Consider the following 20,683-nt stretch of genomic DNA (forward strand, 5'->3'; position numbering starts at 1 on the left):
CGGAATGTTCGATATTTGACAGTCATTTTGTAGCAAATTAATTGATATTACATCTAACGAATGTTTATTAATTGCAATGGAATTTTTTCCTACGCTGTCCACGCGAATAGGTCAAAAGCCAAGTAATAACCAAGTACGAAAAAATTAAGTAATAATAAACATGTGAGATTATATTTTATTGCCTGACTTTTGAGCCCTTTGCGGAAATTTATTGCAACCAAAACGAAAATATAAATACATGTATGTATATCTTATAATATAATACAATTTATTTGTTAATTCGTAACAAATAGTATTCTCTTTAAAATATATAATGATCATAATTCTCCTGCAAAATCTAGCGAAGTACTTTCATGATTTTCGTTTCTCATACAAAAGGTGATAAAATGTAAGCAACGCGACTTTGTATTTCAATGAAAATGTAATAAATTGACGTTACCGCAGAATAATAATTTAAAAATAATTATTACCAATAAACAAATGTATGGTACATATCGGTTAGGTATGAGGTTTATATACAAGAGAAAATACTTAATTTACACCTCCATTTTCTACAATAAGAACGTCAGATGATCAGACAGTACGTGAAATAATATTTACAGAAGCTTTTCAACTTTAACAATAACTTGAAACATGTACATAATTACTATTGAATAATAAATAACGTTATATTTTATACATTATTTGTGCACAGGCTGTTTAGACTCAATTAAAGAAGAATAACAAAACATACGATCAACACATTCGATAGTTCGATAGGCCTCGCGAATATTCACAAACTCAAACAGTAATTATTGTACAGAAAACTTGAACGATTCGTGTAGAAATAAAAAGTTCCCAGACTCATCGTGGGAAATATCGTTAACGTAGAAACAAAAGTTTACAATATCGGTCTTTGTGTACTTTTCACAAACTATCTATATCAGAAGGAAAATTAGTACGATAATATATTATAGAAAGCAATGTCATCGATCTAATGACATGGAATTCGCGCGAAAAACATACATTTTCATTCTGGGAACACAATGCACTCGATTATCGCAGATATAAAAATTGCATTCCGCTGAAATGAGACCCATACCGAAAATTACTTTGAAGAAACACATACGCGCAACGATTCACGGTTTACTTACAAGACACATTCGTAAAGTACCACCTTCTCAATTTTGATAAAATTTAGCAGGTTTAAGGAGCAAGATAAAATATTGGCTACGTACTTTTGTTAGCAATAATTCATTAGTATTTCCTTTATTTACGGTAACTCGAATTTAAGGGGCCTTTCTATTTTGTGGGATTAAAAAAATCGAATTTTTTTGCATTTTCTTTTAGTATCTAGTCTCGAAAATATATCTACCAAATATGAAATTGAAATTCAGAAAACTAACGAAGTTATAGCCTGCTGAAATGTACCACGCGCAGGTATAACAATTGGACGTGAATTCATCAACAAAAACTGCGTAATCAATAGATATTATCTGTTGCAAAAATTTATAAATATAGTTAAATATATAATAAATATATCCCCAAAACTCGGAATTAGTCGGTCTTTAATAGTCCGCAAAAAAATCACAAGGAAACATCTTTTTTTCTTGCCTACAAGGTAGAATGGCCCCTTAAGTGGTTAGACAGCATTCGAGGGGTGAAACTACCCTCGAGACTTGAAGCTTCGGTTGCCATAGCTAGAGAATATACATATCCCTCATTTTTGGCTGCTGAACAAACCAGCAAAGTTTCGTCAACATCCAGAGGAAGAAGAGATACTTCGCGGATGTTCCTTGTTGGATCCTTGATCTTAGCAGCTACCACGGAATCGCTAATTTCTTCGCTTCCGAACTGCTTCTGGCAAGTTTCGTGTACACAAGGAAGAAACTCTCGGTTGGTTGGTCCACGATGTCCCATCGGATCAGCCCCGTCCGTGTTCCGCGAAGATTTCGACGCGTTCTAACTCGCGTATGTACCCGCGACCCGCGTCATCCTGAAGACTCGTCGAGACGTGGGTTAATCAGTTTTTGGCGGAATTGTCACTGCGGAAGGACACCTACGTCGATAATCCGCCGACCAAAATAGCCGTGACGGCGGTAATACCGAGGTTCGTGAACAAATGTCGATGAAAAAACGACGAGGCAGTCGCCGACTGGAAATCAATCTGCTCGTCATCGCCGTCGATACCATTCGCCATTGGCTCGTCCTTCATTCCAGCTGTCTTCCTTTCGTAACTGTGATCGATCTTCCTGGCTTTATTCGAAACCCACCTCGTGCTTGGCCTATTCGTCGTTGGCGGTTTATCGATTTCTGAAACGTAAGAATTCGGTGTATTACGAGCATGTATTAAAAATTGATGCGTCAATGTCGCTTCTCCCAATCTTCTTGCTAAAGGGGACTTGAACTCTCCAAATTGGATCATCCATTATAAAAAGCGGTGTACGGCTTCTTAAAAATTGGCCCTCTGCAAGCTTTCAAAACATTTTTTTTTTCTCTGATATTTTATAGAAAACTTCCCTTTTAAGGAGTAAGACCACTGTAAAAACCTGAAATAAAGCGATTTTTTTTTTTAAGGATGGTAAAGTAAAAAGTAAGAGGGTAATAATTATGAAAAATGTTATTAACTATGTCGTTAAATGTTCAAAAAAAAATATTTATTCAAAAATAGAGCAAAATGACGACGCTGGAGCCATTCTCGCGAGGCGTGTTTTGAATTTGAGGCGTTCTGCGGCACGCAGTGTAACTGACACAAAGTATGTGGAAAAAAACAAAAAATTTTCTTTTAATCTACATGAGTATAGCTAGAGAAATACGTAGAGGATTTTTTAAACATTAATTTTTGTGTAATTGGCGAGCATTTGAACTAAAAAGTTCAATTTTGTACAAAAAATGGGGCAATCATTTGTTAAAAAATAATGTTAAAATTAACTTATTGAAGATCCTCTACATATTGCTCTAGCTATACTTATGTAGATTAAGAGATCATATTTTGTTTTTTTCCAGATACAAAGGGTATAGACGAATAAGGGTGTCAAATATGCCCTCGAATCAAATTTGACATACGATGGATCCATCGATAGAACATCAGAAAAAAACATTTTGTGCCAAGTTTCAACCCTCTATCTTGTTCGGAAGGGTAGTTATAGGGAAAATCCGGCTGATCCAATTTGTGCCCATTTTCCGTATTTAATCAAGTAGGAAATATACGTAAAAAATCTGGTGCATTGTGGTTATCGAGATGCGTGTTCAATAATTTTTTCCGATTTTTCGATTCCAAATTCTAGGTGTAAAAAACGAATAACACAAAAAAACAGAAAAATACGGATTTCGTATTGAAGCTTTTGAGACACTAGATTTATATAATTACTGTAAATGTGTATTATCATTGGTTGTATCTCTGAATTTTTTCAGATTTTTTGGTAGGGTGCGTCGTAGTAGCAAAAATCAAAAACCGATTTTTCGACGTTTTTCACGTGAAAAAGCAACTTATACTTTGAATTTTTATATAACTATATTCTATGGTTTTAAACAATTCTATGTTAAGTAGAATGGTGTATAGAATAGAAAAGCAAAAATAAGTCACCAAATAAGAGGTGTTATGCGCATTATATTCAAAAGTATCAGCTACCGCAGAGCGCCTCAAATTCAACACGCATCACGAGAATGGCTCCAGCGTCGTCATTTTGCACTATTTTTATATAAATATTTTTTTTAACACTTAACGACATGGTTAATAACATTCTTGAATATTATTATCCTCTTACTTCTTCATCCATTAAAAAAAATGGCAAAAAAACGCTTTATTTCAGGCTTTTACAGTGGTCTTACCCCTTAAGATATTTTCTCGTATCATCAAAAGCAACGGAGGCATTATAAGTTTCGAGCTTCGGTGACATCCTGTAGAAATACACGGTAACTTAGCGTGAAATGCAATGAATTATAAAGTAGTAATAATAACTCTCAGGAAGTAGGAAAATGAGAATCCAAAAGGAATTTCACGAAGTTACATTTTACTGTCGCAATTATGCACCAATCTGAAGGATTAAAATTAAAGTGAAAAACTTGGAAGGTTCACGAAACGGTAGAGAAATGTTAAACAAACCGAATTTCGCGAAGTCGCGTTTCACTGTCGCAATTATGCGCTGTTCTAGGGAAATTCTCGAATTGGTAGAGAAATGTCAAATAAACCAAACTTAATAAAATTGAAATTTTCCTGTTACGCTTAATAACTAATATAGGAAATGAAGTTAGCCCATTAATCTGCAATTAAAGTGTCAATTTTCAGCAAATTTTTCACCGCGTTTGAAACAATGTTTCCTCGAATGCTCGATGAAAATCAAATAAAAATAATTGTTCTATACAATTTATCGGGTACGGGATTTGATATTCGAGTTCTAATCGAATTAAATTTATCGTTTCATACACCATTGATAAAAAGAGTCTTTGTCATCGTAGAATTGTTTACAGAGAGCTTCGACTACAGATCAATGGACTGACGTTGGCTTATCAGTTTCCCATAAATCCAGTATTACATACGCTGGACTGTTACTTAATCAATGTTAGTTTAGCGCGCCATTAGTTTACTGCTATTGGAGGGTTGAGCTTAAAGCTCACTTCATGCTTAATCCTGAAGCTTATTGTACTGTCTTTAAGATCGAAACGTGCAATCTCATACTATAAAAGCTACAGTCTCTGAAACTTGAGAAAGATCTGTTTGAAACACAGGAAAGAATATACAGGGTGTTCGGCCACCTCTAGCAAAAATTTTAATGAGCGATAGTAGAGGCCAAAATAAGACGAAAATCAAGAATACTAATTTGTTGATGGAAGCTTCGTTAAAAAGTTATTAACAATTAAATTCAAAAATTTCAAATCGTTCTGGAAAAATTATTTTCGGTTGCGGGTGTCAACTACAATCATTTTTGGTGAGTACACATACCTCCGAAATCCTATCTACTTTCGAGAAAAAAAATCGAGTAGGTGCTAAAATTTTTCGGCGAAAAAAAATTTTTCAAATCGTTCTAAAAAAATTATTTTCGGTTGCGGGGATCAATTACAATCATTTTTTATCATTACACATACCTCCGAAATTGTACGCACTTTCGAGAAAAAAATTCCTTACTGAAAATCCAATTAGGTGCCTAAATTTTTCAACGGAGAAAAAAAATTGCAAATCGTTGTGGAAAAATTATTTTCGGTTGCGGGGGTCAATTACAATCAGTTTTTGTCATTAGACATACCCACGAAATCCTGCCCACTTTCGAGAAAAAAAATAGAGAAGGTGTGAAATTATTCGAGAAAATTAAAAAATTGCAAATCGTTGTGGAAAAATTATTTTCGGTTGTAGGGTTCAATTACAGTCATTTTTGGTGAATAGACATACCCCCGAAATCTTGCGCATTTTCGAGAAAAAAATTCAGTAAGGGCGGCACTTTAAACGTTAATAACTTTTTAACGAAGCTTCCATCAACAAATTGGTATTCTTGATTTTCGTCTTATTTTGGCCTCTACTATCGCTCATTAAAATTTTTGCTAGAGGTGGCCGAACACCCTGTATAGGGTGTTCCGGGGAAAAGTCGACGATTTTATCCAGTGTGTTTAGAAAACTGAGTCAAAAAGGCCATATCCATCGTGAGTTTCATTCCATTGCAGAATAATATAAAAAATATATACTTTATACTATCTTTTTATCGCACTTTTGCTTTCACAATAAAGTCTGATGTTCGAGCTCACTTCGTTAAGAGAACCTGATATATGTATATTTGAAGCTTTGAAAATTATGCTATCCACTTCCCTATACATGTTGGTAGAAAAACGAGATAAAGTAACGTTAAACTTGTACAGGAATACGGATGTATACTTTTGAAAACGTTCGAGGCAATGCGCACAGTGAATAAGAGTCGTATAGTCGGTGACTATTGAAAATGTAAAAGTAGACTGAGCATCATTCAAACCAGTCTGCATCTTCATCAATGGCTGCCACATACCTCCGTACTTTACTAAACAACGTTCATCTCGATAAGGGATGAATACAAACTCATTCTGTACACGGCCATTTTGATTCAGAATTACCTACCAAACACGACTAGGAAAGTTAACAAATTTCCTTCGAGGACACCCTGTGTATATTATCGCGGCGTTCCTACGCGACATCTGAAAAGTTGATATCCATCGTGGTGTAATATTCCGTTTGTTCTTCTTCTCCCTTCGTTTCGCATGCATTTCAGAAGGAATCCATTAAACAAGACGGTTGAATGGATATCAACGAAACTTCACGTTTAAGTTTTATATTCCCGTCCGAAGGTTTGATTAGATTTTAAAATAAATCGAGAACCGTAGATAACGATTGCTACCTCTTGAATATAGAATACCTACGTTTCTCTTAAAAATACCCAAAAGAATTTAAGAAAAAGATCAATAAATATTTTTTTCACGGTTGTATTTTACGAAATTCCAGGATCATCGACTTTTATTTCATGTATTTTGTAAATGTCTTTGATTCCCGCAGTTCGTTCAAATATATTCTATTAATGATACCCGGATAAATGCGTTATGTAAGCCTGGTTCCACGAAGAACAACTTTGTGTAGCAATACAATATCAAATCTCCGGTCTCTATGCGATGGTTCTGGGAAATGCGAGATGTGCATAATTCATCATTAGTAGCTATTGATTAAATAAATAACTTTGCGATCGGTTTACCTATCACTTCGTCAGTCCATTAAGCAGAAGATCAAAGAAGGATGAATTCCAATTTGTGTACATTACTATATTAATGCAATGCATTGTTGGATGACCAACACGACCAGACAAACACCACTCCGTCACCTCGCAAACATTACTCATCCAAAACATCCTAGTCCAGATATCTAATCCTTACTCATCCTGAACCTCGTACCCTTCCTGAGTCACACTATCCCTTGATCATCGTCCCTACCTCTACCCATCTCTACCAATAACATATACATAGACGCCTGCAATACCGACAAACGGACAGAAAGAGTCTAGTCTTCAGTCGACGTAATAGTTGTACGAGTTTTCTTTTCTTAAATAAAGTGTTGGAATCCAACAGCTTTATCTCAGGATATTGTGGGGGATCGGTATAGGAGAAGATGGTAATAATGAACTCAATCCACACCACCTTTGAACTGCAGGAGCACAAAAGTTTATTGGAACGTTTGCTTAAAATACATGTGTATAAAAGTGTTTCGCGGAGTAACGCGCTAGCGACTCACGAATTACGCGACAAAGGTTGAAAGTCTGTAATGCCCTCTTGTCCTCTGTCCTGCCGGAGTTTTATACCCAGTTCAGGACAAGGACAATCCGTATATCCTTCTCACACAAAATAGATGCCAAATTCGTCGGGTAAAATGCTTCAGCCACGTGGTCAACACCAGTGACTGTTTCTGACCGTCGGGAAAAACCCGGGCTTGTACCGATGGTCGCCATGTGCACCCATCGACCCTGGCCGGGCTCGTACAAACCCCTACAATAAAATGCCGATTTTAACGAAGGCGTGGTGGCGACGAAGTCGCTACAATATCAATTCTACTCTCTTGCTTACGTAGCCTAATACTGATCTGGGATCATATCGATTGATCTAATCGGCTCGTTTAAAACAGTTGTTAAGGATTCTTAAGGAACCTTCACATTCACGGGGTTTACGATACGGACGTGACTTCTCCGCTATTTTTGAGGATTAGGCCTTCGAGATATTTTACTTGGCAAATTACATTACGGTCATTAAGGAAATTCCAAACTACACACGGGACTTGGAATCCTTGGAGCTCTTCCTTGCCTCAATAGCGATTGACGTATCGTAAACTCGCGAGAGCGCACATCTGCAGACCACCGAGGTCTTGGGGGCTTTGGCTTTCCCCAAATATTTAAATAAAAACAACGTTCTCGCTCACTCTTGTATGGTGTACCTGGACACTGGACAGCAGGGTGGACGGGAATGTTGCAAAAAGCAGGAAACGCCCTGCCAAGGTGACGACTTTGAGGATTGGCTTAACCAATCCTCCCACCGGTTAGCGCTGCGCGTTTTCGTCACCTTGGTAGGAGAAACTGAGCTTAGGTTAAGGGTAGCATTAAGTTTTCGGTTTAGATTCGTTTTTTGATCGAGCCTTACAACCTCGAGTCGACTCTCCGCAAGGATAGAAATACTCTTGTGCAACTAACACGAAGAGCAACGGGCTCTCAATCAGAAGCAACGGGCTTCACTTATCAGTATTTTCCCAAACACCAGTCTGGGTGGTCCTTTGGGAATAAGGAAAGGGAACACAGTAAGGAGCTGTGTGATACGCACGGCCCGCGCAACACATAGCACGTGGGCATAGTGCTTCGCGGCTGGAACAAGAGTTTCGTGGATACATCTACCGTATGCAGCAGCAAACTGGTAGATTTAATTCTAAAAGCTTTATACCAGGTCTGTAAATATGAAACCGGAATTTCTCCATACGTGGCGCTAGCTGTTAATGTTGTTACCTTCAGACCGTTTCATTGACACTATTCTTTTGTTTTGACATGTGATAAGGATTTGCAACTCACAACAATACAAGTTTCATATAATAGCATAGATTTTAATAGCATTGAACATGTCGAATTTTGTGCCTGGAAACTACGATTTGTGGACAACATTGATTTTCTGTTATGATTTGAAGAAAACCGCTGCAGAATCGCATCGAATGCTTGTCGAAGCTTACGGCGAGCATGCACTTGATAAATCACAGTGCTTTGGGTGGTTTAAAAAATTCAAAAGTGGCGAGAAACGAAGAACGTGGAAGACCACCGAAAATGTTTGAAGACAGCGAGTTGCAATCATTGTTGGATGAGGATGACACTCAAACACAACAACAACTCGCGAATCAATTAAACGTGACACGAGAAGCCGTCTCCATACGTTTTAAAGCCATGGGAAAGATCCAAAAAATGGGAAAATGGATTTCACATGAACTGAATGAAAGACAGCAGGAAAACCGAAAAACCACTTGCGAAATGCTGCTCGCCATGTACAAAAGAAAGTCATTTCTCCATCGAATTATGACTGGCGATGAAAAGTAGATATATTTCGAGAATCCTAAGCGTAAAAGATCGTGGGTAACTCCAGGCGAACCATCGACATCGACTGCAAGGCCAAATCGCTATAGGCGCAAGACAATGCTCTGTGTTTGGTGGGATCAGAAAGGTGTGATCTATTATGAGTTGCTAAAACTTGGCGAAACCGTAGATACTAAACGCTACCAACAACAAATAATCGATTTGAATCAAGCTTTGCGTGAAAAACGACCAGAATATCAAAAAAGGCAACGCAAAATGATTTTACTTCATGATAATGCACCATCACATACAGCAAAACTGGTCAAGGAAACGATTGAGGCGTTTAGTTGGGAAATACTTTCGCATGCAGCTTACTCACCAGACTTGGCTCCATCTGATTATTACTTATTTGCATCGATGGGACACGCACTAGGTGAGCAGCACTTCGTATCTTACGAAAATGTACGACAATGGCTCGATGACTGGATTGCCTCAAAAGAGGAACAGTTATTTTGGCGTGGCATCCACAAATTGTCAGAGAGATGGGAAAAATGTATTGCTAATGATGGGCAATACTTCGAATAAAGTATTTTTTACCATTTTTATACAATAAACGTGTATTTTCTGAACACAAATTCCGGTTTGATATTTACATACCTAGCATACATTGTATTCGGAGTCAATCCAGAACAAGTGCTTCCATCGACTGAGGTCTCAAGTTTTGACATTCCATAAATCAGAGTACAAAAATCATCGGGACAGTCCATTTTTCAAAGTATATGGAGAAATATGAAACGACGCTATTTTCTTTTAACAATTCGTGGATTTCAAAGTAAACTAATGTTTTAATATATTAAACTTGAAGCTAGTAAGTTTTAAGAAGCACTCTGTGGATGATTAATTCTTTTTTTGTGAAAGTGTACGTATTATTAATTCTCCCTTTTCCCTGTCAGATCTTGTATATCTAGTTATTTATCAAAATTGTGATAATAATTCACTTCACAAAATAAAGCAATAATTCCAACTTCATATTTTTCAGAACATGTTTATTTCTTTAAGAAAATCTATCGTGTCTTTCACGTGTTTTTACAATATTAGGGCCATGTGTGGTTTAATCCTGTATTTTCGTCTTGTAGTTTTGGTTCCTTGTCAGGCTAGGATCAGTTGTTAGTGGCATACAGTGGGTGTAAAAACAAATATTCGTACAGTGACAAATTACGACTAAAATGTTGAATAATAATGTTTATTAAACAATATTTTTTAAACGTTCTCCAAAGTTTATAGAACAACAATATCAAATAAACAAATGAAATATTCATATAGTTTATATGAATATCAAAAAAAATAAGCGAAATGACAGAAATGAACGCGTAATAAGTATTCGTACAGTTACAGTTTATTACATCTATGATTCAAATTTTGTTGTGTAAACACAGCGTAATTAGTTTCAAATATAGCTTACTTATACTGGTCGGTTTAGAAACGTTGTCTGGAATTGTAGTATTGAGGAAACTACCGTAAAATAAAGAAGGATAATTATTAATTTGCATAACCAGTGCAAAAGTTTATCCTATAAATCGCATATTATCAGGAATCATTGATAGTTACGGATTACGAAAAACATTGCAAAATCCTGTAAGAAGTGGACGGTCGCGAAAAATTTCTAAACATAGTGGTCGTAGTATTATTCGATTTATTAAAAACAATTCGAAAATGAATGCAACACAGATTGCTGAAGAGCTTAAAAAATAATTTAAACATCACTGTATCTTCTTTAAACAATACTGTATGTCAATTCTTGCGAAGTCAAGGTTATTATGGTAGAACAGCTCGAAAAAAATATTACGTGAATGAAAGGAATGGAAAGAAGAGATTGGCGTTTGCACAAAGTTACGTAAAAACACCGATGGAGTTCTGGAAGAGGGTCATCTTCATAGATGAGAGCAAATTTAATATTTTCGGCTTCGATGGGCACTTCACAGTATCGAGATAAAAAAATGAAGAGTATAAACCTCAGAATTTGCAACCGACAATAAAACATGGTGGTGTTTACACATGCGTTTGGGGCTAAATTGCATTTTATTGACGGAATAATGGATCGCAAGATGTACATTAATGTATTAAAAATTCATCTTCATTCAAGTGCTGAAAAAATGGGTATAGAAAATAATTTTGTGTTCATACATGATAATGATCCTAAGCATACTGCTTACAGTACAAGAATGTGGATTGCATATAATACGCCAGCGCGTTTAAAAAAACTCCCTCAATTACTAGATATTAATCGTATTGAGCATTTGTGGAATTATCTGGTGTTACGGCGCGAAATAACAATTACGATTTATTCTGTGTTGCAGCGTAACAGTAAATTCATAAAGTCAGCGGATGTAGAGTCAGACCTTTCATACAATCAAGTTTTGTCTATAACCAAATACCATTAAGGCGGCTATTTAATTATTAAATTCATTCAAATCTACATGACCCTCAAAATCCAGGCGTTCTAAGACTTTACTACCTGCAATCATATCAGATGTTTTATGGCGAGTCAGGTATATCAGGAAACATCTGGGCACCAAGCGCTGACCTGGGACCGTAGCCGCCTCGCGGAAAAACTCAGACGAGGGGAAATTATTAAAAATAACCGTTACATGCCGCCTACCACCGATCAACTTCGCCTCCAAACTGATTGGCCAGTATATTGGCAATTTTTGACCAATCTATGACCGATGCTGCCTCCCATGGCCTTGGATACGCCTATGGCGAGGTTAGCTTCTTGGGCAATCTTGGTCCAGACAGCAGATTAAAATTGACTCTTAAACACCACTCATCAATAGTATAATCAAGAATTTGTACATTTCGGCTATCCGACGTAGAATAAATTGTTATTGGTTGTTACAATATTCAACTGATTGTGATTCAAGTATTTACCTTCCGTATCCCATAAATATTCACTCGTCATTAACGTTGACGTGTGAAGTTGAGCACATTAGAAAGTTTCTTTCATCATATTTAAATTATTTTGACCAACCCCTCAACATCTGGTACGAGCAATTCGAAAACATACAATTTTAAATAGACTTAAAAAATGCTTTAATCAACGAATAGAATAATATTACTAATAAAATCACATCTAATTTATTTAATTGAATACTTATAAGGCTAGCCGCAATAATAAAATCAAAGGGAAAACCTACTAAATACTAATTATTAGACTGCGGATGTTTATGCATTTAAGGGAAATTTTAATTCCCAAAAAACTACAGAATGCACTTAATATCCAAAAATATAAGAAATATTTAAAATACGATACGAATTATTATATTTAGGGGTTGAGATAACCCTCTACAAAGCTCTCATTTCATTAATTCTATTAATGAAAATATGAATTTGCATAAAGATCTGCAGACTACTAATTATAAATATTGATTTTACAATTATTTGTTGTTTTTATTACAAATGTTTAAATTACTACAACAGAACTGTACGAATACTTATTACGCGTTCATTTCTGTCATTTTGTTCATTTTCTTGATATTTACATGAACCTATATAAACATTTTTTTTGTTTATTTGAAATTGTTGTACAGACTTTGGAGAATATATGTAACATATTTGTTTAAAAAATATTGTTTAATAAACATTATTATTCAGCATTTTAGTCGTAATTAGTCACTATACGAATACTTTTTACGCTCACTGTAGGTTCGTTCTGGGATAAGTTGGAGAGTCTGAAAGATCTTGATGAGGTATTCGTGAGTGATTTTAGCGTATCCGTGTCTTAATCAAAAGAGTATAAAATAGTTTTGCAATGGGTGGTAACAAGGTTGATGGACGTTTAACATTAAACATTATTATTCAGCATTTTAGTCGTAATTAGTTACTCTACGAATAATTTTTACACTCATTTTAGGTTCGTTCTGGGATAAGTTGGAGAGTCTGAAAGATCTTGACGAGGTGTTCGTTAGTGATTTTGGCGTGTCCGTGTCTCAATCAAAAGTGTACAAAATAGTTTTGCAGTGGGTAGTAACGAAATCGATGGACGTTTAAACAAAAAGAAAGTTGTTATTTAAAACGGAACAAATAAGTGATTTGAGGAGGCCGGAAAATCCGATAAATCGGGCCGTATTTGGTCCGCGACCCCCGCGAGCTTTGCATGCCTGCCCTAAACAGTAATTCATTCCAGCGAACATATCGTTAAACGAAACGATAACCCAAATTGCCGCGTAATTTTCAGTCCACCGCCGACGGTTTTATGGTCCAAATAGCCTTGAATTGCGGTACATCCTGAAATTCGCGAATCAATAGATCAGCCTTGCACATTAACGTCCGCTGTAGAGGAACGCGCAGGATATCGACTCCCGTCAACGTAACCGGGGGAGTCAATGCGACCGTTCGCCGCGATTGTAACAAATTATCGGCCGATCTGTTCATTAATAAAGATGAACGCGTGAAATCTCATCATACCCTGTGAAGTCTAGGCCGTGGGATTTAACGCCCGTCAAATTGTATACCGGTTTCGAAAGCCGCTTTATGTCAGATCACGTACGAACGACCGCGCGAAAATGGCGCATCACGATATCGCCGTGGCGGCCGATATGTCCGCGCGTAATAACCGGAAAAATAATCGGCCAAGCGATTGGACTTTCCGCGCGATGCTCCCCGCTTTGACGTATTGGAATGTCGTCCAGCTGGCGTCCCGCAAAATCCGGCCGAGCTCCTGTCACTTGCACGCTTCGTCGAAACGTCGAGGACCCCGTCGATGATATTCACTCTCTCTCTTTCCAACGCCCGGAAAACCAGGATATTACTCGAATCCGTGGCAAAACGTATTTGAAAATACGATTCTTTTAATTACCTTTTCAAAAAGACGAGACAACAACGACCGGCTTCCGCCTCTGGCGCGGTCGGTCGCGGTCGACGTTCAAAAATTTGACGGTCCCTGACCGCCCGATAACCCCGATTCGACGTATCGGTGCTTCCTTTCCCCCGTCGATTTCCACCGCGGACAGCCGTTTAAAAACTAGCAATTTCGCAGACATCCGTTACGTACGTAAGAACAACCGCGACGGTCGTTGTTCGAGGTTTGACAGGGACGAAAACGACGGGATAACGTTGGATCAGTCTTTCGCGAATCCACCCGCTATAAACCCTCTAAACAACATTTTTCTCTGACGAATGAAACGTCAGAAAGTATCGAGAATCGCTCGAAATAGCTCAGATTTGAAATTTTCTGTACGAACACAATTTATAACGAGGGTTAAGCAGAGAATCAATTTTATTTTATTTCCAAATTGTGGTTTCGCTCGTAATTGCATCGACAGTTTCTTATTGACTTTAAATAGAAACAAAGTATTAATATCTGCACGCGGGGATTATCGCTATAACAAATTTGTCTAAGTAAATATTAGATTGCGCGTGGTTTGGTAATCAAACTGACCCGTTTGTTTATCTAGGTTTACGTTGTTGAAATCCATTTCGAATCTGTAGTTTCATTTGTTTCCACCCACTCTATTCAATTGCATTCACTCGTCGATACACATAATGTATTAAAAAATTACAACTTATTTGAATCGGAGAAATTCGTTTCCCACTTTGATAGGTTTGATAAATCCTTAGAATTTTGATTAAACCCTAAAATTTATAAATTCAATACAAATCATTTATTATATCGCGTACATAAGGGATTTCCCGGTAGAACAAACTTTTATTATAAAAATTATTTCCTCGTTAACCAGCGTCTGACCGTAGCTGCAGTCTCGCGTCTCCGGTTTTTCCATCGTCTGCGACACCATTGTCCGATAATTGCTCCCGCTGCACTCGAATAAGATTTCCATCGAAGTTAATCGACTTTAATGAAGCATGTAACCCGCGAGTTCTTCTCCCCGCTAATTATTGCCAACGTTCTTAACCGTGAACGACGTGGGAAAAGAAAAGGACCGCTGGATACTCGGGAGCGGTTTCGAGCACGTTTCAATGACGCGTGGACTATTCAATTAGATGGTAGGACCAATTACTCGAGCAAGCCGCGGTGACGCTTGCATTGCTTGTCGCGTACTCGATTTACAATTATCGATAATTAAGTACCCGCCCGAGCGTTCCTGTTTCTCGCCATTCATCAATTTTTTTTTCCTTTTCATCGTACGCGCTTGTTTCGCTCCTCGAGGCTCGTCGATACTCTAATCAGCCGGGTGATTAATTATCACGCAATATTGGGATCATACTTATGCGGAGACGACTCGTAATTTAATCATGTACGTCATGGAAAATCGCAAGGAAAGGCGAACTGGTTCGCGAAGTTCGAAACCCTTGAATGTAAAAAAAGTGTTTTTTTATTTATGAATATTGTTGTATTCCTCTTGATTACTCTTTATTACCTTCGGAATACTAGGTTGTGTGGACTAACAACGTACAAAAACAATTGGCTATTTGTAGTCTTAGACTAAACTTTACGTGTTCATGAAACTGCCAAAAATTAGAGTCTGCGTTTAGGGAAAAGCACGGGATATAAAGGGTGTTCGACCACCCCTGCGAAAAATTTTAATAGGAGATTCTGGATGCCAAAATAAGACGAAAATCAAGGATACTAATTTGTTGATTGAGGCTTCGTTAAAAAGTTATTACTGTTTAAAGTTCTGCCTGTAGAACGGCAATCTACGAACAATTACTTGCGCGTGATAGTAGTTTTCAACACAGATATAAGAGTAGATCTTAAATCCAATGTATTTTTTCGGCCCATTTTTCTGGTGCTCCAGAGCTCCATTAATACGCAGTGTTTGAATTTTGAATCATTCAAATCCTTCAATACGTCCAGATGTTATGATTTTTTAAACATACACATGAAATTTCGGGGAAACATTTCTGGCCACACAGTATATTTTCGGTAAAGAATTTTTTTCTCGAAAGTACGTAGGATTTCGGGGGTATGAGTATTCACCAAAAATGATTGTAATTGACCTCTGCAACCGAAAATAATTTTTCTAGAATGATTTGAAATTTTTCAATTTTGTCGAAAAAGTCCACATACACTCCCAACCAAAAAGATAGAACATGCGTACTATCTTTAATTTCTCACTGGTGCCCGTACAATTTTGGGTTTGTAACGCATAAATAGTAAGCTTACGAGCTCAGAACATGCGGATCGTTACAAAGATGTCACGGCATCACGGCGTTTTGTTTACAAAACGGAAACAGTATTGTATACCAAGGACGAAATGATAGTACACTTATAAAGTAATAAACATTTATTTAATTTATCATCAATCTATATAGTTATTCATTAATTGTTTAATAAGAGGTACATCCTCCTTTATTTTCTATGATTTCAATCATTCTATTTGGTAACGCCGTATATAATTTTTGAATATTTTCTTGATTTAAATTACTCCATTCCGCAACAATAGTTTCTTTTAGTTCGTGGACATTCTCGTATTGTTACCCATGTTTGTAAACTGCTTGACTTAGTTGACTCCAACAATTTTTGGTGTTATTAATATATATCCGGCGAGCGCGCAAGCAGCCATGCTTTGTAATTTATTGCTGTATCAAATCCAAATAATATTTACTGTTCATTTTTCCATGAATAAATCTTATTTCCGTCTTACCGAAGTAACCGATTGCCGCCCACACCATTACTCCATCACCGCCCATTGCTCGCCAAATTTTTGACAATTTTTCTTTTCTTAGATCGTACAAATAATAGTTTAAACCATCAGGCCCATCTAAATTAAATTTTTTCTCGTCGGAAAATATCACTTTTCGCCACTTCTTCTTCCAGTGTATTCAATCCTTGGCAAATTGTAAACGTTCTTGTTTGTGCCGTGGAGTTAATGCAGGTTTCTTTTTTATTTTTAGTCTTTCAATGTGCTTGCATGATTGTAATACACGACGAACACTTGAAACACTTGCATTGACGCCAGCCTTTTGCATGATTTGTTTTGTTGTACACTGACAAGGAACCATCGCGAACGGTCCGGCTTCGATTTTGATGAAACTTTGTACACTTATAAAGCAGCCAAAAATAATCGACACGTATTTTTTTTTAGCTGCGGTAACTCGAGTTTAAGGGGTGAAACCACCCCTTGAAGTTTTGGCTCGAAACGGCTATCTCGAAAACGGAAAGACATACAAAAAAATTGTTAATGGGCGAGGTTGATGGTTTCTTATGTACAATAACATGGTGTTAAAAAATTTAAAAAAATACAATTTGTTTATAACAAAAAAAAATTTATTAACTTAATTTTTCATTTTATTGAAATTTTCATAATGACAAAAAATGACGAGCATTTTATTCCAAATCCATTGGTATGCGATTTTTTAAAATTGCCTCCTACAGTTTTGCAGATTTTGATGATTTACATCTTGCGCGCACATCCATTATGGTAGTAGCCGTTATAACGTTGATTTTAATGAAGCATTGTAGGCCCAGGCAAATTAACTACGGACCATTTCAAGACCTGGTTAAGAGAGATTTACTTCGCAAATACTGGGGCCGCAACAGTTCTAATTCTTGATTCCTGGAGTGGTCACTGTAAGAAGACGGTGAACGAAGTTACTCCCGAGGGTAAAAATGTAAAACTTTTTATAATACCAAAAGGTGGAACAAAGTATGTTCAACCACTGGATGTTTACGGTTTCCGCACTTGGAAAAATTTCGTCCGCCGATTTTCCGATATAGTTCTCGTTTTAAATCACGACATTAATCTCCACGCTAGGAATAATATAATTAAACTTCAATCTCTGGTCCACAATCAATTTTCATCGCCAAGGTTCCAAAATTTTATTAAATACTCCTGGTATAAATCCGGATATATAGATGAAAAGCCAAATGCATTCCAGAATCCTGTTGAGTGCTGCTATTCTGTTGAAAATGAGCCAACATGTCATATTTGCGGTGACGTGGCAATAATTAAATGCGCATGGTGTAAGAAATCTTTATGTTTCAAACATTTTTTCGACGAGTACCACTATTGTCGGAACTATATAGAATAATTGTTATACACACTGCATATATTTATAATTTATAAATCGCTCCACCTTTGCCACGATGTCATAGGTGGGCAATAAAAATAATTAATCCTTTCGTTGCTGTTAAGAAACTTGTTACTGTTATTATTACTCGCTACTTATAACTGTATAATTTAGTGCAAGCCTACAGTGCTTCATTAAAATCAAAGTTATAACGGCTACTACCATAATGGATGTGCGCGCAAGATGTAAATCATCAAAATCTGCAAAACTGTAGGAGGCAATTTTAAAAAATCGCATACCAATGGATTTGGAATAAAATGCTCGTCATTTTTTGTCATTATGAAAATTTCAATAAAATGAAAAATTAAGTTAATAAATTTTTTTTTGTTATAAACAAATTGTATTTTTTTAAATTTTTTAACACCATGTTATTGTACATAAGAAACCATCAACCTCGCCCATTAACAATTTTTTTGTATGTCTTTCCGTTTTCGAGATAGCCGTTTCGAGCCAAAACTTCAAGGGGTGGTTTCACCCCTTAAACTCGAGTTACCGCAGCTAAAAAAAAATACGTGTCGATTATTTTTGGCTGCTTTATAAGTGTACAAAGTTTCATCAAAATCGAAGCGATGGTTCCTTGTGATTATTGGAAGCTATTCGCAAAACAGTTCGTTTATCCCGTTGTGACAACGATGATGGTCTTCCACTACTCTTCTTTTTACCATAATTTTCCACGTCTTTAATTAAATTATGGATTACCTTTCGACTTCTACTAGTTATTTTCAAAATTTTAGATACTGATATGTCTTTTCAGTTCAAGAATATGCTTTATTTCTGATGTTAATTTTTTTCCCCGTCCTATTCTTGTAAACTACTAGGCAATACTTTCGCATCCTTAATACCTAAGAGATCGCGAAATACTGAGCAGTTTCTAAACATGTAGACGGAGTGTGCTATCATTTCATTCCTAGTATACAACACTGTTTCTGTTATGTAAACAAAACGCCGTGATGCCGCGACCTCTTTGCAGCGATCCGCATGTTCTGAGCTCGTAAGCTTACTATATTATGCGTTACAAACCCAAAATTGTACGTGTGCCAGTGAAAAATTAAAGATAGCACACATGTGCTATCTTTATGGCTAATTTTTTGTCTCGAAAGTGCGTAGGATTTCGGGGGTATGTTTATTGACCAAAAATTATTATAATTGACACCCCCAGCTAAAACTAATTTTTTTAGAATGATTTGAAATTTGTTAATTTTGTCGAAAACATTTGTCCACCTACTCGAATTTTTTTCTCGAAACTGAGTAGGATTTCGAGGATATGTCTGTTGACCAAAAATGCCTGTAATTGACCCCTGCAACTATAAATAATTTTTCCAGAACGATTTGAAATTTTTCAATTTCGTCCGAAAAATTTTCGCACCTATCCCCCGTCGATTTTTCTTAAAAATTCGTTTTTAATTTTTAGTAATTTTGCTTGACGGCCTACAGAAAGATTCTCTAATAGTTTTTTGCAGGTACTCATAAGCTCTACTTCAGAAAAAAGTTTCATTGAAATATATTCAGTATTGTAGGAGTTATGGATGTTTGAAAATTGGACCATTTTTATGGAGTTTTTCTAACTTTACAGGGTCAAGGAACAACTTTTTCTATAAATATTGTTAGAATTCCTACATATTCTTCACCAAAATACGCGTTCTTTGCCGTTTGAAATATTAAAATCCTTCAATCCGTTCAAATGTTATGATTTTTTGAACATACGCATGTAATTTCGGGGAAATATTTCTGGCCAATCATATTTTCGGTAAGAAATTTTTTTCTTGAAAATGCGTAGGTTTTGGGGGGTATGTCTATTCACCAAAAATGATTGTAATGGGCCCCTGCAACCAAAAATAATTTTTCAGAATGATTTGAAATTTTATAACTTAATTTTTTAATAACTTTTTAACGAAGCCTCAATTAAGAAATTAATATTTTTGATTTTCATCTTATTTTGGCCTCATTAAAATTTTTCCCAGAGGTGGTCGAACACCCTGTATATGTAGAGTTGGAAAAAATGAAGAAAGAGGGGGAGGGACGAGTCAGAGAGAGCTTCCAAAAATGAGTCAGTGGTCAAGGTTCGGATGTGAGTCAGGATAAATGATGAAAATCACTAAGGAAAGGAATTTGGGATGTTTTGTAGTTTTGTATAAAGAGGATATGCGCGTAAAAATAATAAAACATACTGCCATAGAACAATATTCTCATTACGAAAGGAAATAATGCAGATTTAGATATGTAAAAAAGTAGAAAGGATAGCGAATCTCGATGCGTGTCAGTTGTAATAAAACAATTATCGTGTCGACTAATTCTCGTTTAAATCAATGTCTAGCGTTAGGTGAATGGTTCTAGTTGCATCGACAACCTCGTACGGGCGCGTGACGTTAATTTTGGCTGTTTGGCGAGATTTGACGTGATATGACATGACGTTATATCTACTCATCATTATTCAAAGCTATCCGAAGTTTCTTCCCTCCGATTTCGGGCGCGTTTTCGAGCTTCCGTCTTTTGCGAACAAATTGTGCTACTAACGTCGTTAGCTAACGAGAAGCGGTCCTTTAAAACGGTCGATGTTCTTCAGCTCGTACTTTCTCAAGTTCTTTGAGAGCAGCGCAATCCTTTGCAGCAGGTAAAATATTTTTGATGTAATTCCA

The 20,683-nt window shown here is 36.5% G+C and overlaps 1 protein-coding gene across 1 annotated transcript in view; it reads right to left on the minus strand.

The window, feature by feature from the left end:
- Nucleotides 1–2,038: 2,038 nt before the first annotated feature.
- Nucleotides 2,039–20,683, minus strand: part of LOC122401151 (lachesin-like) — a 136,675-nt gene continuing 118,030 nt past the window's right edge. Inside the window, exon 7 of the mRNA XM_043403111.1 lies at nt 2,039–2,292. Within this exon, the coding sequence (XP_043259046.1) occupies nt 2,039–2,292 (254 nt within the window). The remainder of the gene's footprint in view (nt 2,293–20,683) is intronic.

Source organism: Colletes gigas, unplaced genomic scaffold, assembly GCF_013123115.1.
Source record: "Colletes gigas isolate AHSC1104 unplaced genomic scaffold, ASM1312311v1 Colletes_gigas_Sc00022, whole genome shotgun sequence".
In the NCBI taxonomy this organism is placed as follows: Eukaryota; Metazoa; Arthropoda; class Insecta; order Hymenoptera; family Colletidae; genus Colletes; species Colletes gigas.